This window comes from Erpetoichthys calabaricus, chromosome 9 (genome assembly GCF_900747795.2).
Source record: "Erpetoichthys calabaricus chromosome 9, fErpCal1.3, whole genome shotgun sequence".
In the NCBI taxonomy this organism is placed as follows: Eukaryota; Metazoa; Chordata; class Cladistia; order Polypteriformes; family Polypteridae; genus Erpetoichthys; species Erpetoichthys calabaricus.
This window is the reverse complement of record NC_041402.2, coordinates 90775294-90792970: the sequence shown is the minus strand read 5'-3', so window position 1 is coordinate 90792970 and position 17677 is coordinate 90775294. Positions and strand designations below refer to the sequence as shown.

At 41.5% G+C, this 17677-nt stretch overlaps 1 protein-coding gene across 1 annotated transcript in view; it reads right to left on the bottom strand.

Annotated features, from left to right (window-relative positions):
• Positions 1–17677, bottom strand: part of spire2 (spire-type actin nucleation factor 2) — a 177212-nt gene that overhangs the window by 75460 nt on the left and 84075 nt on the right. The window contains exon 7 of the mRNA XM_051932367.1: positions 12495–12572. Within this exon, the coding sequence (XP_051788327.1) occupies positions 12495–12572 (78 nt within the window). The remainder of the gene's footprint in view (positions 1–12494; positions 12573–17677) is intronic.

The following is a 17677-nucleotide window of genomic DNA, read 5'->3' as shown; positions in this document are numbered from 1 at the left end:
TACAATTAATTTCTTGTATAGCCCAAAATCACACAAGGAGTGCAGCAAAGGGCTTTAACAGGCCCGGTTTGTGACAGCCCCCTAGCCTTGACTCTCTAAGAACTCCGGTCTTGGAGGGCCGCACTGGCTGCAGGTTTTCATTCTAACCCTTTTCCTAAATAGTTGCCAGATTTTGCTGCTAATTACCTTCTTTTGCCTTCATTTTAATTAACTTGACAAGCCGCCTCATGACCAGCTCACCTGTGCCCATCACACAATATCTGAAAATAAAGAAAGGTGAAGGCCTCACTAAGGTTGATCTGCTCAGGTCACCAAAACATCTTGATTCTGTTCTTAGGAAAAACAGAAAAACTGACAGAAATGTCTGCTGTGACAGAATGAGAGCAGCAACAAACCATGGAATTAAATAATGAGTTTAATTAACAGCAAGAATCAGCTTCTCATTAAAAAAATGATTGGAGATTGAAGCCCCAATTTAGCTGGTCAACTTATGGCTTGTTTCACGTCTCATTTATGTTTGACTGCCATTTAATGAAGAAAAGAATCAATTCAGAGTACTGAATCCCTAAAAACAACCCTATTACAATGAAGGGAAAAGAATTTAATTAACAGTGAAAACTGCTCACTGATTAGGAAAAGGGTTAGAATGAAAACCTGCAGCCATTGCGGCCCTCCAGGCCTGGAGTTTGACAATCCAGCTCTAAGAAGACATGAAAAAAAATTCCCAAAAAACCTTTGTAAGGAAATAATGGAAGAAATCTTGGGAAGGGCAATTTAGAGAGAGACCCCTTTAACGGTAGGTTCGGCGTGCAGTGCACGTCAAAAAGTGGGGTAAATACAATCCAATACACAGAACAGGACCCAAGTAATCCTCAATACAATAGTAATAGTACAAGTACTGAGTAAAATGCAAGAGTAAATCAAACTTGGATAACAGCAGGACATCATCATACCTCACAAAATGACGATGTTGAGCATTTTATTTAGCACCCAACCCTTTTCACACAGAGCAGGTGTGTTTTAAATTCACCAAATCAGCAGTACCCAAGCAGATTCCAGTAGTTGCAGCTTCTTCTGCAGCACCCAAGTTGAAGTGCCAATAAATGTTTTAAAAGTTAAGACACCTGAACTCATGGCGACACAAGCAATGGCTTGGCCTGTTTTTCCACAAAAGTGAAACTGTTCCGAAATAGACATCCATCCAACCTCCCAACCATCCATTTTGTAATTCAGTTATTCATTTCAGGGGTGTAGGAAGAACTGCTTGTCCTCGCAACACTGGGCACACAGTGGCAGTGCCAGTCTGGGGTCCTCCCTCACACACTGGGACAGTCTAGAGCAGTGGTTCTCAAGTCATGTTACTTCCAATTGATTTTACTCGTTTAGCTCATTAGATTTTTTCCCTTTTCTCTTCTTCAGCTTTCAGAAAATCATTGCAGTGGGATTTGTACATTTAGAAGACACTGTTTTTTTACTATAGCTTTAAATGTTTAACTCTCTCTTGTTGTTTTCTTGCGCATTTGCCTTTTACTGGATAGTTTTTTCCCTTAATTGTATCCTTATAATCACAATTAACAAAGGGGTGAGCAGACATCCAGGCAAATGACACCAGCTGCTTAAAAGCTGCAACTACTTCAGCATGTGACCAATTATTGTGCTTATTAGTAAATAAGGCATTAAATAACCAGAACTCCAGGAAACGCAGAATGAAAAGGATGATGATAAAAATCTCACCCTAGCCAAAAAAAAAAAAAATTTTTAAAAATCACCATGTAGCATACATTAATGCTCAATAAATTCTAATAAAAATTCACCAAACTTAGTTTTGTCATTTTTACCTTGAACCCAAAACATCGAAACCGGGTAAAAAACAGTTTGCTTAATTAGGAGTTCAATTAAAAACATAAGATGGTTGGAGCAAAAATCTGCAGTGAGACGGGGTCTCAATGACTGAGTTTGAGCGCCACTGCTTTAGAGTCACCTGTAAACTGAACCTGCATGTTCTTGACATATGAGAGAAAATTCTGAGTACCCAGAGACATACACACACTCCGCCGAGAATTTAAATTTAACAAGGGGGCAAATACTCGGCTTTAAAGTACTTGTAGGGGAATGTGTGACTTGTTTCATTTCCATTTTAAACACTGTTTCCAAAAATGTTCCCCCAATTTTACAGATTTAAGAAAAAGATACATTAAAAGAGAAAAAAAAGTGAAATCAGAACAGTTAGACTTAATCTGAGGGATGCAACTCACTTGTGCCTTTCACAATTTCCTGCCTTCCTACTCCCATGCAAGCTGAAGAATAACAAGGCCCACGTGTGAGCAGCTGCTGCTAATTTTCCTGACGGATTCTTTAATTAGACAGCAACTTCAGAAAAAAGATGTGATTCTATGATCAATTCTTAACAATTAAGAAAACTGCTGTGGCATAGGCACACAACAGTCATTTAATATTAATATGGAAAACCAAGCTGGTTGAAATCTCACCAGTCGTTAAACCATGCCAAAGAGAACGGTGGAAGATATGGTTTTGTTCTCCTTCAGATGGCATTCTACCCCTTTTTTAATATTATAGGCTGCATTTTACACCAAGTCTGAACCCCACCCTCAAACTGCTTACTATCTCGCTTGCTCCTTGTTCTTCATACATCTGATAATTACAAAGGAAGCCTAACAAATCAGAGAGGTCTTCCAGTCTATCAAGCTCTTTTGTTCAGCTAATTGATACGTCTTCTCATCGTTTGAGCTACATTCATTTATTTATTTGGCTGACGCTTTTATCCAAAGCGACTTACAACGTTTTGAGATGCAATTGGTTACATTTCTTTTGGTTTTCCAGTTGGAGCACAGGCAGGTGAAGTGACTTGCTCAGGGTCACACAGTGTCAGTGGTGGGATTCAAACCCATAACCTCAGGTTTGAAGTCCAAAACCTTAACCACTAAACTAAAAGTATAAACTGGGAAAGATGGCAAGCCTGTTTTTATTATAGGAACAGGAAGATGGTCTGTATGAAGCTTTACCTGAAATTATTGTGGGTTGTTCTCTGGGTATTCATATTTCCTTCCTTCTCCTAAAGATGTGCATGATGGGTTAATTGACAGTTTTGTGGTTCAAATGTATCCTGTGATGGACAAGATGAACTCTAACATTGCAGAACCCTGTAATGTAGGGGTCTCCAATCACTGTACTAGTGAATCAAATTCTTCATTAGAAGACAAACCTTGCTGTTAATAAAACACGTGGCTTATTACATCTTTTGTTAGATTAGATCAGATTAGATAAACTTTATGAATGTGTAAGTAGAGTGCTGGACCCTTTCCCAGCCGGGACACCATAATGGAAGAACAATGTGGAAAGAGGCATAACCTGGCCGGGATGGGACTGTTTCAACATCCCATACAAATGGATAGGTTAATGGAGAGTAGGGAGAGCTGGGATATGAAGAACAGTTCCCCCCAGGTGCCACCAGGGGGAGCTGCAGGGAGAGGGACTCTCTGTTTCAGGAGGCTTCTGTCTGACCCAGAAATGCTTCCATGGGATTATGTCCTGGTACCTGAAGACTCCTGGGTCTGACATAAAAACAAGCCATTGAGCTTATTGCTGGGAGTCAAAGTCAGGAGGCAGAAGGCAAAGCTCACCTGGAGGAGGCAAAGGAGGATTGTGTGTTGAAAGGCAGTGGATTGGCCTGTATACAAGGTATTTTCTGCAATAAAAACCTTTATTTTGCACCTGGGACTGTTTAGTGTGGTGTTTCTGGGGTTTCGAGGGTCAGTGGTGCCCCTGTCTTTTTCAAATGCATTTACTATTCTGGTTAATCCAGATCTGGATCGCTGGGGGCTAGGTGAAGCCTATGCCAAGGAGTATAGAGTACAAGGTAGGAACAAATCCTAGACAGGGCGTCAGTACATGAGAGATAAAATTTAATAATCCCGAGGGGAAATTTTCATGCATACAGCAGCAGAAACCGAAAAAATAAGGATACAGACTCATAGGACAGATAATACAATAAATAAATAAATAAATAATATAATATACATTGCGCAGAAGTTGCAAAATGAACTTAAAGAGTATCGGCATTAAGTATGGGGTGTCAGGAGGAAGCACTGAATTGCCTTATAGCAATGAGCAGAAAAGACCACCATGGTTGCTTCTAAGCACCACATGGTGCCTACAACTGCTTCAAGACAGTGCCTCCTAGAGGGAATGGAGGGGATTTATCCCATTGTGACACTTCCAGGGTGTCCAGGGTTCACCTGGTGATGGAGCAGACTTTCCTGACAGGTTAGTTCAGGCATTAAGCTTCTTTTGAGCTCAGGCTGCTTTCCCAGGAGACTGCAGTGTAGAACACCACACTGACTACTAAGAACTGGTAGCTTGCTGCACACTCATAAGACCACTCAAAAGACCAGCCTGTTCTGGCTTTTCTTATGACAGAGCCACTGTGTTGTCAGACAAGTCCAGTTTGTTGTTCATGTGAACCCCCAGGTACTTGTAGTTCTGCACCACACCCATTTCCACCCCCTGGATATCGACTGGGATCAGAGGCTCTTTGGCACGCTGGATGTCCACCACTAACTGATACTGAATTGCTGGTGGTTCTCCTTGCACCAGAAGATGAAGTCCTCCACAGCTTTCCTGTACTCTGACTCGTCTCCTTTATTAATGCAGCCCGTGATGGATGAGTCATCTGAAAATTTTGGTAGATAGCAACTGCTTGTAATGTGCTGCAAGTCTGTTAGGGCAAACAGGAAGGGAGACAGAACAGTTCCCTGAGGTCCTCCAGTGTTACACACCACCGTTTCTGAGTCTCTCAGCTTCACAAACAGGGTGGTCAGGTAGTCCACTTGGTAGTTTCCTTGTATGACAGTTCTAATATGGTAGTTTTGCATTTGTGAGAAATTATTGAAATATTTTTTAGTATGAGTTGATAAGATCTTCTTACTTCTTAGTCTTTCACTCTTTATTTATTTTTCATTAGACAGAAGCTTACGATGGACAGACACACAGATGTAAGTGAGAGCAAGTTAACAGTTGGGCTCTCAGCTCTTTTTGCATTTGCATATCGTGGTTAAGTGGCACTTAAAACGCTATAAAAATTGTGAATGTAGTAACTGATAAAGAGGTATCAAGTGAGTGTTAGAAAATTAAAATAAAATGAAGAATTAATTTAGAGTTTTGACCTTAAATTCAAAGAGTATTTTGCATTAAGAGCTGGCGAACTAGATGGTCAGCTAGGCCGGCCGAGTTTTTGGGAGGCCATATTTTGTAAACTATAATGAATGTATCAAGTAGTATAAGGAGTGGCTGGCTTGATTTGTGGCCTGACCCCTGATTTTTCCTGCCGCATCCTCCCTTCCTGTTTTTTGATCCAACAGTTGTGTACTACAGGCAAGAAAACCGCTCTTCAATTGTGCATCCATGAGGCAAGACTTGCATGAAAGTAGGATTTCACATTAATGCATGACTTATGCAAAACTCCAAGGGACACCCCTCAACTACTGGTTTGGGTGTGACGATTTCACTTTTGTGTTGGGCAGCAAAAGAACTAGAGATAGCACTGAATTAATGGTTTATACGCAAGAAGCTGACAGCAATGAAAACCTGCAGCCTCTGTGATGCTCCAGGATTCTTACCATAACAGAAAAAAACACATGTTTCCAGCGCATTAATTTTTCAACCTAAAGCTGTGATGTGAGGACTAAAATATTGCAGATCAATTAGACAGAAGCCAAATAAAGGTATATGACAGCCCACTTGGAATGGAATGGACTCTGAAAGCATGAGGAAAGGGTTCTTGAGTCTTATGAGACAAAAATTACACCTCTTTGGGCACAATGTCTGACATCACCTGCCTAATACCATCCCTAGAGTGAAGCATGCTGGTGGCAGCATCTGCTTCTCAGTGCGAGGGACAAGGAGGCTGGCCAGAACTTATGGAAGGGGGACTGCAGCCAAATCCAGGGAGGTCCTTGTAGAAAAACTTGCTCTGGAGCGCATGCTACCTCAGACTGGGGTGATGGTCCACCTTTCAGCAAAACAATGAGGTGACACATATAGCCAAGGCAATGCTGGAGTGACTTAGGGACAGTTTTGACTAACCTTAAGTGATCCAGTCAAAACCTAGACTAATACCCCATAGAAAATATGTGGAAAGACCTGAGAAAGTCAGTTTATATATGCATCCCATCCATTCTAACCAAGCCTGAGAGAATGTGCCAGGAAGGATGGGATAAACTGCCCAAATCCAGGTGTGCAAAGCTTGTCGAGATTTAGCTGCGAAGACTAAAAGCTGCTTCTACAAAGTACTGAATTAAAGGTTTGAATACTTACATGTATATGAATGACAGATCTGAGTTATGACTTTTAATAAATTTGCAAGCCTTTCTGAAAATATGTTTTCACTTTGTCATTATGGGTTATTGAGTGTAGACAGATTTGCAAAAATGGTAAATTTATCCATTGAAATATAAACCTACAATACAACATAGCGTGCAGAAATTGAAGGGGCCTGAATAATTTTTGAATCTACTGTATAAAACCTTTTTGGTATTTCAGTTTCTGCCAGATATTTGCTCAAAATTTTAATCCCATACCAGAATAGTGTAGTGGCTACAGTGCACACAGAGCTGATTAATTGCAATTTTGCAATCCCAACAGCAAGCATTCCAGGCATATTTGAATTTTAATTCTAGGTAGCAGAATATATCAGTGTGAAATGGTCATTGTTTCTTCAGAAAGTAGCATTTCAATACGTACTTAGCCTGCGAAAAACTATTAAAACTGCAGCTTGACATTTGTAGGCAATAGATGGAGCAGTTGCATTGATTCATGGCTGAATGTAGTATGTTACGTATGATGCAGATGTGGCACGCCTCAGACAGAAGTACAAATATCACACATGGTTTAACGTGAGAACTTCAGCAAATTGTCCTCCTTGTGTGGCAGACACAGCCTTGAGGCACTGCACTTGCTTTTCCTTCATTCTGTTTCTTAATTTAGCTGAAAAAAATGCAAACCCAAGATTAAACAAAATATTTAAAAAATGTAGAAGCCGCCCAAATGTATTTATTGCTGATCAACTGAGAAACTCCACCCAGACTGTCTCTGAAACTTGTGCAGCACAATTCATCTACAACACAGTGTTCCCTTTGGCTTCCAGATGTTCTTACATCTGCGTGTACAAAGGGTTTTAAAAATGCTGCAGTGGCATTAGCTGTGGAGTCACTATAAGGTTTTGAGAAAAGTATGTTTATTATGTGTCAAAGATATTAAACATTCGTATTTATCACTGTATTTCATTTTTACTAAAATGGGTTAGGTAGAACAAACTTGTCCAGGTAGTACAGTGACACAGTAGTTAGCGCCACTGCCTCACAGCTCCCATTTCATTACCAACATGCACTCTTAATAATAATGGCATTTTATAGTTCTTCACCGGGTTGTGTGGTTCCACACTGAGCCATTGCTTGACAAAGTACCATTTCATTCTGGGAAGGGTTCTTTGCATATAAAGTTGGTTCTTTGTGCTTCGAAAAAGTTCCTAATATGTAGAAAATACTGAAATTTTACTATACGATAGGCTACCTTTTCACTAACAAGAAAACCTGAACTTAGCCTGACCCATTGGCATTTCTCAAATCTGTTACCATCTATTCATGGTCATTTAGTGTATGCAGTGTGTTGTGGATCTAAATAAATAAAGGTTCTTTCTGGAATCTTCATGTGGATGGGTGTTTTGGGAACTAAAAATGGTTTCCCTAAGGCATCACTCTGAAGAACAACTCTGGCACCTTTATTTGTAAGAAAGTGCCAAGTGTATGTTCAGATTTTAGGCATTCTCCCTGCATCTGATTCGCTTTCTTTTTCTCTTAGTACCCTGGTTTTCAAACAAGTGCATGTTGGGTTAACTGACAATTCTAAATTAGCGTGTTGTTAGTATGGATGTCTATGTAAATTTGCCCTGTGATGGACTGGCTCCCCATCCAGAGTTGGTTCTCATCTTTGTCTGCTTTGGTTCTTCACTGGATTACTCTGATCTTACACTGAAAGCACAAAGAAATTCATATTGGTTTACTGGCACATGTAAACTGGCCCAGAGTCAGCGTGAGTATACACTGTGATGGAAGAGCTCCCTATCCAGGGTGGGTTTTCACTTTGTGGGGGTAGAAATAAGGTGCCCATGACCCTATAATCCAACCATCCATTACCCAACCCGCTACATCCTAACTACAGGGTCACGGGGGTCTGCTGGAGCCAATCCCACCCAACACATGGCGCAAGGCAGGAAACAAACACCAGGCAGGGTGCCAGCCCACCGCAGGGCATGACCCTATAATGATTAAGTAAATTGGAAAATGGATAAATCATCCAGAATATACTTTGATAGTTATTCCTGGGTGACTAGTGGCACTTCCACTATAATCTTTTACTGAAGTGACTGGCTTTGATTCAAAGGTCAATGTTTGGGGAGATAAGGCACTTAAACCTTACTCCATCTAAATTATTTTGTAACTTATCCTTTTGCCCCCCCTATAATGTTCAGCCCATGTCCAGCTGCTCTGTGCCACTTAAATCACTGTAATGAGCGGCCACTGAAGTGTAAATGTGGAGAATTCCTTTTAAGCTTTGATCACACAAAGGAAATGAATGACCAACTTTTATCAGGTTATATATACCTGATATAAATATATATATATATTTCAAGCTTGTCTTTCAGAAATAAAATAAGGCTGAGAGTGTTATAAAAAATATATTTAAAGTGCATGAACTTTTGTCAGCAACAAAACAGAGGCTGTAAAAAACACCCTCTTTTCAAATGTTCTATATTATGTAATAGTATGGAATTTTTCTAGATATTAACGCATTCTATGATGCTAAAGTGAAAATAAAATTTCTTCAGACTAATGTGTTCTCTTTTTTGAAGTACACCTGTCTGCAGATAAGACATGTCCTAAAGTTTTAGCTTAAACATTTTAGCCTATGGAGTCCCACATAGTGTTGGTACAGTTTCTGGCATTGGAGATTTTTTCTTCATGATACAGTCAATCAGAGGAAAAAGTTAAAAGAATATCTGCAAGGTTTTAAAAATCTTCCAGAGTACCGTAAACTATAAAGATGGCAAAACTGATGAGCAAATCAGGTCTGTCAAGTGAGCTGTGTTGGCTGCAATGAAATTACAGTCTTGTATGGCTAAGATGGGATAATGTGTCATTAGCAACAAAAAAAAAATACATACATACATACACATACGTACATACTGTATATATACACACTGTGATGGACGACCGGCTACAGACTCCGGTCGCCACCCCCCAGGCCACCAGGAGGAGCCCTCCGGACAACATGATGGTGCCCCGAGTTCCAGCAGGGCCTCATGGACTTTGTAGTTTGTATACACAGCCCTGCTGGATACCTTGGGGGCCGCCGGGAGTCGCTGTAAGGGGGCTAGTGGGCTCTTATGTGCCCTATAACCCGGGAGTGCGTCATCATCACGTGACAGGAAGGAACGACGTGCTCCCGGGCTGAAGAAAGGACTGTTTACCCTGACCCGGAGGGAATAAGGACTTGTGGGTTTGTCTAGGAACCACTTCTGGGTCAGGGGATATAAAAGGACTGTGGGAAAGCCCAGACACTGAGCTGAGCTGGGAGGTAGGAGGGCGAAGTGTCTGGGCGAGGAGGATTGGTTTATTGAGAAAGAGAATTGTGTAGTTTATGAGTATGGAGTAGAGGGTGCTTTGTGCACGTTATAACAAAATAAATAGATATTGTGCTTTTACAACGTGTCTGGAGTGGTACCTGAGGGTTCAAGAGGTGGGTCGTCACCCTCCAGCCTGCAGGACGCAGCGACGCAGGTAGGTGACGCCTGGGTCGGACAGAAAGGAGGGCGGTGCGCAGCGGCAACAGGGATGATTAGTACTGCTTGCCAGGCCGCTCCGCACTCAACACAGGACGCTGCCGTGATGACAGACGGCGTGGCAGAAGAGCATGAGGAGAGGCAGCTGGTGAACGCCGGCTGCCAAACGACTCCGCCCCGACTGCCCGCGTCTGTCTTACGGCCGTCTAAAGGGGTGCAGACGGCACGGGGTCTCCCTTCTTCCCATAAGGGGACTCAGACCGTCAGTGCACCCCAAAGAAAGAGGAGGACCCAGACAAAGAGGTCGGGGACTCCTAACAAGGTGCAGCGTGAGCCCATTGGTTTAACGGTGCGGGAGGGCTACGCTGAAGAGGGGTGGAACCGTCCCAAGCCCTCCTCAGAGCGGGCTACGGGGCAGGAGTTTCCTGCCTGCTTCCACTTCCGCAAGGGTCGAACTGGAGGGGGTCGGGTGTGCTATGACTGCGGCCGCGGTGGCCACGTCTGGAGGTGTTGTCCAGTGAGGACGTCCGAGTGGCAGGGATGTCGAGGCAGCACCCCCAGACCTGTTAATTGTATTTTCACAGGGCGCAGCCGCGGAGCCAAGAATGCCGACTCCCTATCCTGGAGAGGACCAGCCCTCGCGGGGCAGGCCGATGAGCCCCAGAAGCCTCATCTGAGGGATGGGCCATGTGAAGGACAGCTGGGTCCCATGCCCGGCAGGGATGCCCCTGCTGCATCTGTTCCGGGTGAGCCACCATGGGCAGCTCAATACCTCCCCCGGGACGCTTGGTGGCAGCCTCCCTGGTGGACGATGATTCCCCAACCTGGCGCAGGGCTCCATGGGAGATGGAGTCCTCCACAGCCTGGTTGGGGGCTCGGATGGCCGCTAGGGGGAGCTGCATGACGTCTGCAGCCCAGCTGGTCGACTCGTCAGCCCCACCCGGAAGTTCAATTAGGACCAGGTAATCAAGCACCTGGAACGCTTCCGGGTGGGGTATAAAAAAGGCCAGCCACCACCACTCGAGAGAGCCAGAGTCGGGAGGAGGAGGACTAAGCCTAAGGAGGAGTGGTGGTAAAGGAAGAAAGGAAGAGAAGAGAAGAGTGTTGTGGTTTGTGAGTGTTCTGGGACTGTGTTGGGCCTGTGGGACACGGGGAAGGCGTGCCCCACAGCTGAAGAGAAATAAAAAAGTGTGCTCTGTTTAAGTACGTGCCTCTGTCTGAGTCTGTGCCGGGTCGGGCGCTATATAGCGCCTTTTACTATATATATATATATATTTGCAGCTGGAGATCCACAAAGGGAGAAAATGAATCACGTATCATAAAGTAGTTTTTATTCCTGTGCTTTCAGCCCCTACCAGGGGCGTTCATCAGAGGATAATGCTTAGACAATGCTTAGACAAAGAAAATCCATATGGCAGTGTGATGAGAGTCCCTGAACTAGACACACAGCCCCACAGCATGATGGAACCTCCACCAAATTTGACAGTAGGCAGCAGGTGTTTTTCTTGGAATGTGGTGTTCTTCTTCCGCCATGCAAAGCGCTTTTTGTTATGACCAAATAACTCAATTTTTGTTTCATCAGTCCAAAGCACTTTGTTCCAGAATTAATCTGGCTTGTCTAAATGAGCATTTGCATACAACAAACAACTCTGTTTATGGCGTGAGTGCAGAAAGAGCTTCTTTCTCATCACCCTGCCATACAGATATTCTTTGTGCAAATTGCGCTGAATTGTAGAATGATGTACAGATACACCATCTGCGGCAAGATGTTCTTGCAGGTCTTTGGAGGTGATCTGTGAGTTGTCTGTAACCATTCTCACAATCCTGCGCATATGCCGCTCCTGTATTTTTCTTGGCCTGCCAGACCTGGGTTTAACAGCAACTGTGCCTGTGGCCTTCCATTTCCTGATTACATTCCTTACAGTTGAAACTGACAGTTTAAACCTCTCAGATAGCTTTTTGTAGCCTTCCCCTAAACCATGATACTGAACAATCTTTGTTTTCAGAGCTTTTGAGAGTTGCTTTGAGGATCCCATACTGTCACTCTTCAGAGGAGAGTCAAAGGGAAGCACAACTTGCAACTGACCACCTTAAATATCTTTTCTCATGATTGGACACACCTGTCTATGAAGTTCAAGGCTTAACGAGCTAATCCAACCAATTTGGTGTTGCAAGTAATCAGTATTGAGCAGTTACATGCATTCAAAACAGCAAAATTACAAGGGGACCCAAATTCTTGCACAGCCAGTATTTCACATTTGATTTAATTTCATACAACTAAATACTGCTTCACTAAAAATCTTTGCTTGGAAAACACCCCAGTACTAGATGTTCCTATGAAATGAAAGACATACCACTGTTATCTTTTTTGTGGAAAGTAGAGTAAATTATTATGCAGGCTGAGAGGGGTTCCCAAACTTTTGTATATGACTGTATATCGTCTAGTTCATAAGCAATTTAATATGAAATTTTATTTTCTAATGTTCCTATGTCCTTTTCAGTCATCTGTAGAGTAGAAAACTAACAAAGGTTATGAAAGGAGTATCAAACAGCACAGAACATGGAGAACAAAGTTAACACCTATCTTTAACACAGAATCAGTACTTAAGCAGTGCAAATATCCACACTTTATTCTCACCCAGTCAGTGTGACGGAGATTGTCCAGCTCTGCTGTCAGTCTCTCTTCTTGCTCTTCTGTATTTATTTTCTTCAACATCTATTAAAAAGTTAAAGAGAATCACAATGAACTAGCTGTTAATCCTTACATATGTACTTCTCATCTACCGCACGTTGTCAGCACCAGAGATTACTTTATCTAGAATATTTCTTCCTTCCACAACTCCAAAATCCTGAATATTTGGCATACTGGCGGTTCTGAATCAGCCTGGTGTGAGTAACAAGGGGGAGTGTGCACTGTGTGTCCTGCAATGAACTGGCACTCTGACTTGGGCTAGTCCCTGTCTTATAGCAGATAGGGGCAGATAGGGGCACAAAGGCTCCTGCCCTTACAATCATTAAATTGTATTAAGTGGTTTCAGAAAATGGATGTGTGAGGGATGGCCAGGATGCCTCCTTAATGGAAGGCCAAGAGGAGATGGCTTATGAAGGGCACTATCTCCCCTGAGCTGCTATTTGGAAGCTCCGCTGGTGTGCAACTGTGCCTCACAATCCCACAGGACTGTATGGGAATTGGTATTTGTCGGCTCAGCCCTGTTGGTTTCCGGGGGTGCCACTAGGGTGTGCTGCAGGAACTGCTGAACCCTTTTATATAGGGCTCCCACCTTACCCAGAAGTACTCCACAATTATGTGACACCGGAAGTACTCCCAGGATTCTGAATATAAGGAGCCACCTGCCTTCATTCAGGGAGCCAGAGTCGGAAGTGAGAGGACAACGCTTGCATTAGGAGGGGTTGAGGTGGAAGAATAATGGGAAGAAGTGCTGTTTGCTTTGTTTATTATGCTGTACTTATTGTACTATTTTGCATGTGGGAATGGTTTGGGAAGCGTTTCCCACCTGTAAATGAAACATGTGTGCTGCTGGACTTGTGTCTGGTGTCCGTTGTGTTGAGTGTTAGGAAGATGGCATGCCCCCTGGTGGTCACAGATGGAATTAATATAATTTACATAGCTCTGAGAACCATAGTGAGGGGATTCAAACTGCAAAGCAAGGATATGAACCAATTGTCCTAAGGTTCTAAGCACAGTACCACCACATTACTCAAAAAGGAAACCTAACATAGTATCAGCATCTTTCTGAAATTGTTTTACAATATGCCATAAACACTTCTGGGCTCTAATTATATGTATACTGGGGCACAGTTTCACTTTACTGAGCAGTGTTCATTAATGATTAATGACTGAAATGTAACTTAAAAGAAAGCACATTTGTTTATAACAGATATACAATATTGTTTTATAGCAAGCAGATAAACAATGTATCTTAAAACCATGATTTACAGATAATGAAAGAGGAGGATTGTGATATTTTAATGTGTTAAATTACATTTAAAAGATTCAGAATGGAATCATGTCCAAAAATATTTTCTTTTCTTCCACAGCAGAAGCCTGAGAATTAGAAGTGTTACCTGACATTGTTGCACGTCCATCTGATTGTCACCATAGTAAAATTTATTTGAACCCTGTGGCATCTTTTTTCTTCTTCTTTTTGGTGCCCCTATTATTCAGTCTTCTAAGAATCACTGAAGTCCTCCTTACTCTTCCAAAGTCTAGTTGGACTGCTTGTCAAATGTTTTTTCAGCTCCGTGGCACCTGCTTTATGGAAAGGGTCACCCCATGTTGGCTTGTGTGTGTCCTTCAAATTTTAACATGTTGGTCCAACCCAAAAATCCACCTCTTTTCAGAGCCCTTGAGATGTTTATTTGGCTTTCAACAGTGCACCATCTTTGCTAACAGAATTCCTGATAACCGATTAACGTACTGTCCTATGGGGTTTACTCTGTTACTGTCAAGTCCGTTGTTGGCAACATTGTCCGATTTACTTTTTGATTTTCATTTTGTAAATCCTCACAGTGAAGGACTGTTGATAAAATGAAGGCTGTCCAATAAAGTGAACTCTATCCTCATGTCTCCTGCAGAAAACAAAGAGCCTGATTTGACCTGGAATTTAAAATTATCTCAAGGTCCGAGGCAGACCGACTATGACATCAGAGAGTCTGAAATGAAGACTAAACTGTCAGGGGAAAAGGAAGTCTGGGTCAAGGAAGGGGAGAGCCATGGTAGGCATGTGGGCAAGTTACTGGATTGAATCAAGGCTGTATAGTCAAACACAGAGAAGCAGCAGGGTTTTTTGGTTTATTCTGCTTATTTTTACTTTGTGCTCTCCTTGTGATTATTTCTCATGTGTGGTTTACTTTTATACATATTAAAGGCACCATTTCTCTTTACCTTGGCCTTCTTTGATTGTTCTGAGTGCAGAGTACTCCCACAAGGGCTTCTCCTATCATAATCTCACTTTTCCACATTAACTTCTGTGAATTTCCCCTTGGGATTAATAAAGTATCTATCTATCTATCTATCTATCTATCTATCTATCTATCTATCTATCTATCTATCTATCTATCTATCTATCTATCTATCTATCTATCTATCTATCTATCTATCTATCTATCTATCTATCTATCTTAATGTTATATACAGTTTCTTAGGTCCACTTCCTTAGGAGTGATTTTTGTCCCCCATCTACCTTCAGAGAAACATGTTGCACAGTGTAGCCAAAAGTGTAGCAGAGTGATTCTGACATATGTATGATGCAAATAAAAATTGTTTCAGAATATCTTGGGGTGGACTTCTACTCCAAATAGGTTTTCCATCTTTTCTGCAAGAAGCACATTTACTTCTATAATCTGAGAGACAGCTTTAGCAAAGGCAACTTACAAGATCAGTATACGGTACAATTGCATACATTTTTGAAGCACAGGAAACTTAAGTGATGTGTTCAAGTTCACAGTCTGACTTTGAAGCAGGAACTAAACTAGCAGCTTGTGGTTTAAAATCCAATACTTTACCCACTTGACCACAGTGCTAACAGATTAAATGAATACTCTGCTCAAAAATGATATTTTTTATATAAGACTCATCCCATGTGTTGTGTAGCAATAACTGAGAAAAAAATTTAATCTCATGTTTTCATAAAGAGCAAAGATAAAAAAAGTTATGATGACCAATGCTGTACGACAGCAAATGACATGTAAAATGTGAATGGGAATAAAACCTGGTGTTACTTGTGTTATATAATCCTCATGTCGGTTTTCCAGTTGTTTGTTCAAAACATACAAAATGCAAAATACATGCATTTTTTGCTAAAATATTGTTATATGGAAACTTCCCAAAAAATCATTGCACATCATAAATAAAATAACATAATTCACATGAGAGTGAGCTTTTGAAGTTAAGATCCAATGTCCTCCTCATTTATTGGTCAAGAGTACTGTCCTTACCTTATGTGCATGAGTCAAACCAAAGTACCCAAAGGTGTACAGGGTTAGGTTAACTGGGGATTCTAAAGCAACCCATTGTTGGCATGTAGTGTTTCAATGGTCCCGAGGGTGGACTGGTACCTGATGCTGCTGGGATAGATTCTAGATCTTTGTAACCCTGAACTGGGTAGGTATGAAAATTGATGGATGGTTTCCTTCTACAAGAATAAAGAGGCATTCCTGCCGAACTACTTTAATATCTGTTAAAATCATAGTGATACCAATGAGCATCTTGTGGCTCCTTATGTTCTTGTACAACTAAATGTACAAGGAGACATACTCAAGGTCCTTGTCATTTCTGCTTTTATGCCATTTAAAAATATATTCTGAGATTTTTCAGGTGAGGCAGACAGAAATTTCAAGGTAAGGTGGTTCTGTTGACTAAGTACAGCACCTGAGAGTGGCATCATGTGTTGAAGAGCACATATAAGTGACAATTTCACAAGTGACAGTAATAATCCTCCCTCAAGTTTTGTAGCTTAAAGGATAAAACTGAATCACATTAAATATTAAGTCATTACTAGCGTAACATAGCAACACACATGAGTCACCCAAGTGACCCTTCAACACTGACTTCATTTTAGCAGTCACATAATGACATAGCACTGATAAGGAGGCTACATTTTTATTTTATCCTGCCAGTGACACCATTCTCGTCAATCAAGTCAGCTTTTAACATCTGGCCTTCTTGAAGCTAAAGCGACAAAACATTTAGTTGTGACGGACATGTCTGTTTATTATATGATATGTGAGGTACTGTGGCATCTCATGGCATTTAAGCATTGATGCCTGATTACATTTCAAGCTGCTCCACCCTGAAGTAACCAGTCATACAAATGCAAACATGCAAAGGGTGTTTCCAGGTACAGGAATGATATGGCTGCTTTTGACAAGACCCTGCCCAGTTATTCTTGTTTGACATGTTTTCACCACTGGAGAGCAATTACCCATAAAGCATGTTGGCAATACTTAAGAACAGTATTTTCTACCACAAAATGATTTTTAACATTTCATTTACCTTTCAAAGGTAACAGATGGAGAATTACAATGAAACATAAAAGTAGAGTATCTTTTGCTTCTAATTTTATACAATGAGAAGAAGAAAAAATGATAGATGAAGTCAAATGGGATAAGAAGAATATTGAATATTTTTCTCAACAGTGGAAAACTAACAAATTCGCAAAAGCTTCTGTATTCTAGAACGTGGCAAATTAGTAACTTTTGAGACACCGCAGTTGTTTTTCTGTTGTCTGATATCATATGTAAATAATAGGTAACATTGTCATCAGCCTACACTATAGATAGATTGTATCAAGCATGTGCACATGAGAGACAGTTTAAGGGTTCAGGTGATGGTAATTCTCTACCAATCCAGGGGGTGGCGCTTTGTGATAACATTCTCTCTTTTCCTCCCTCTACAGACTAGAAAGAGTGACAGCTCTCTACCACCAACGTCACTTTTCAGGGTCCATCTACCTAGACCTTGGTGCAATATGACCCAAAGACCTGCCATCTTGGGCAGTTTCAATAAGGGCTCACCTCTGAGAAGGCTAATTTGCGTATTATCATGCATTTCCTTTTAAATGAATGCATTCATTTACGTGAGGTTTGCCTCAGGATGCCCCAAAACACTGACAGTCTCTGTCTTTACATCTTTAGATAGATAGATAGATAGATAGATAGATAGATAGATAGATAGATAGATAGATAGATAGATAGATAGATAGATAGATAGATAGATAGATAGATAGATAGATAGATAGATAGATAGGAAGGACGGGCATCCTTGCTGAGATACAGATAGATTCTTGCCCAGCCAGGAGG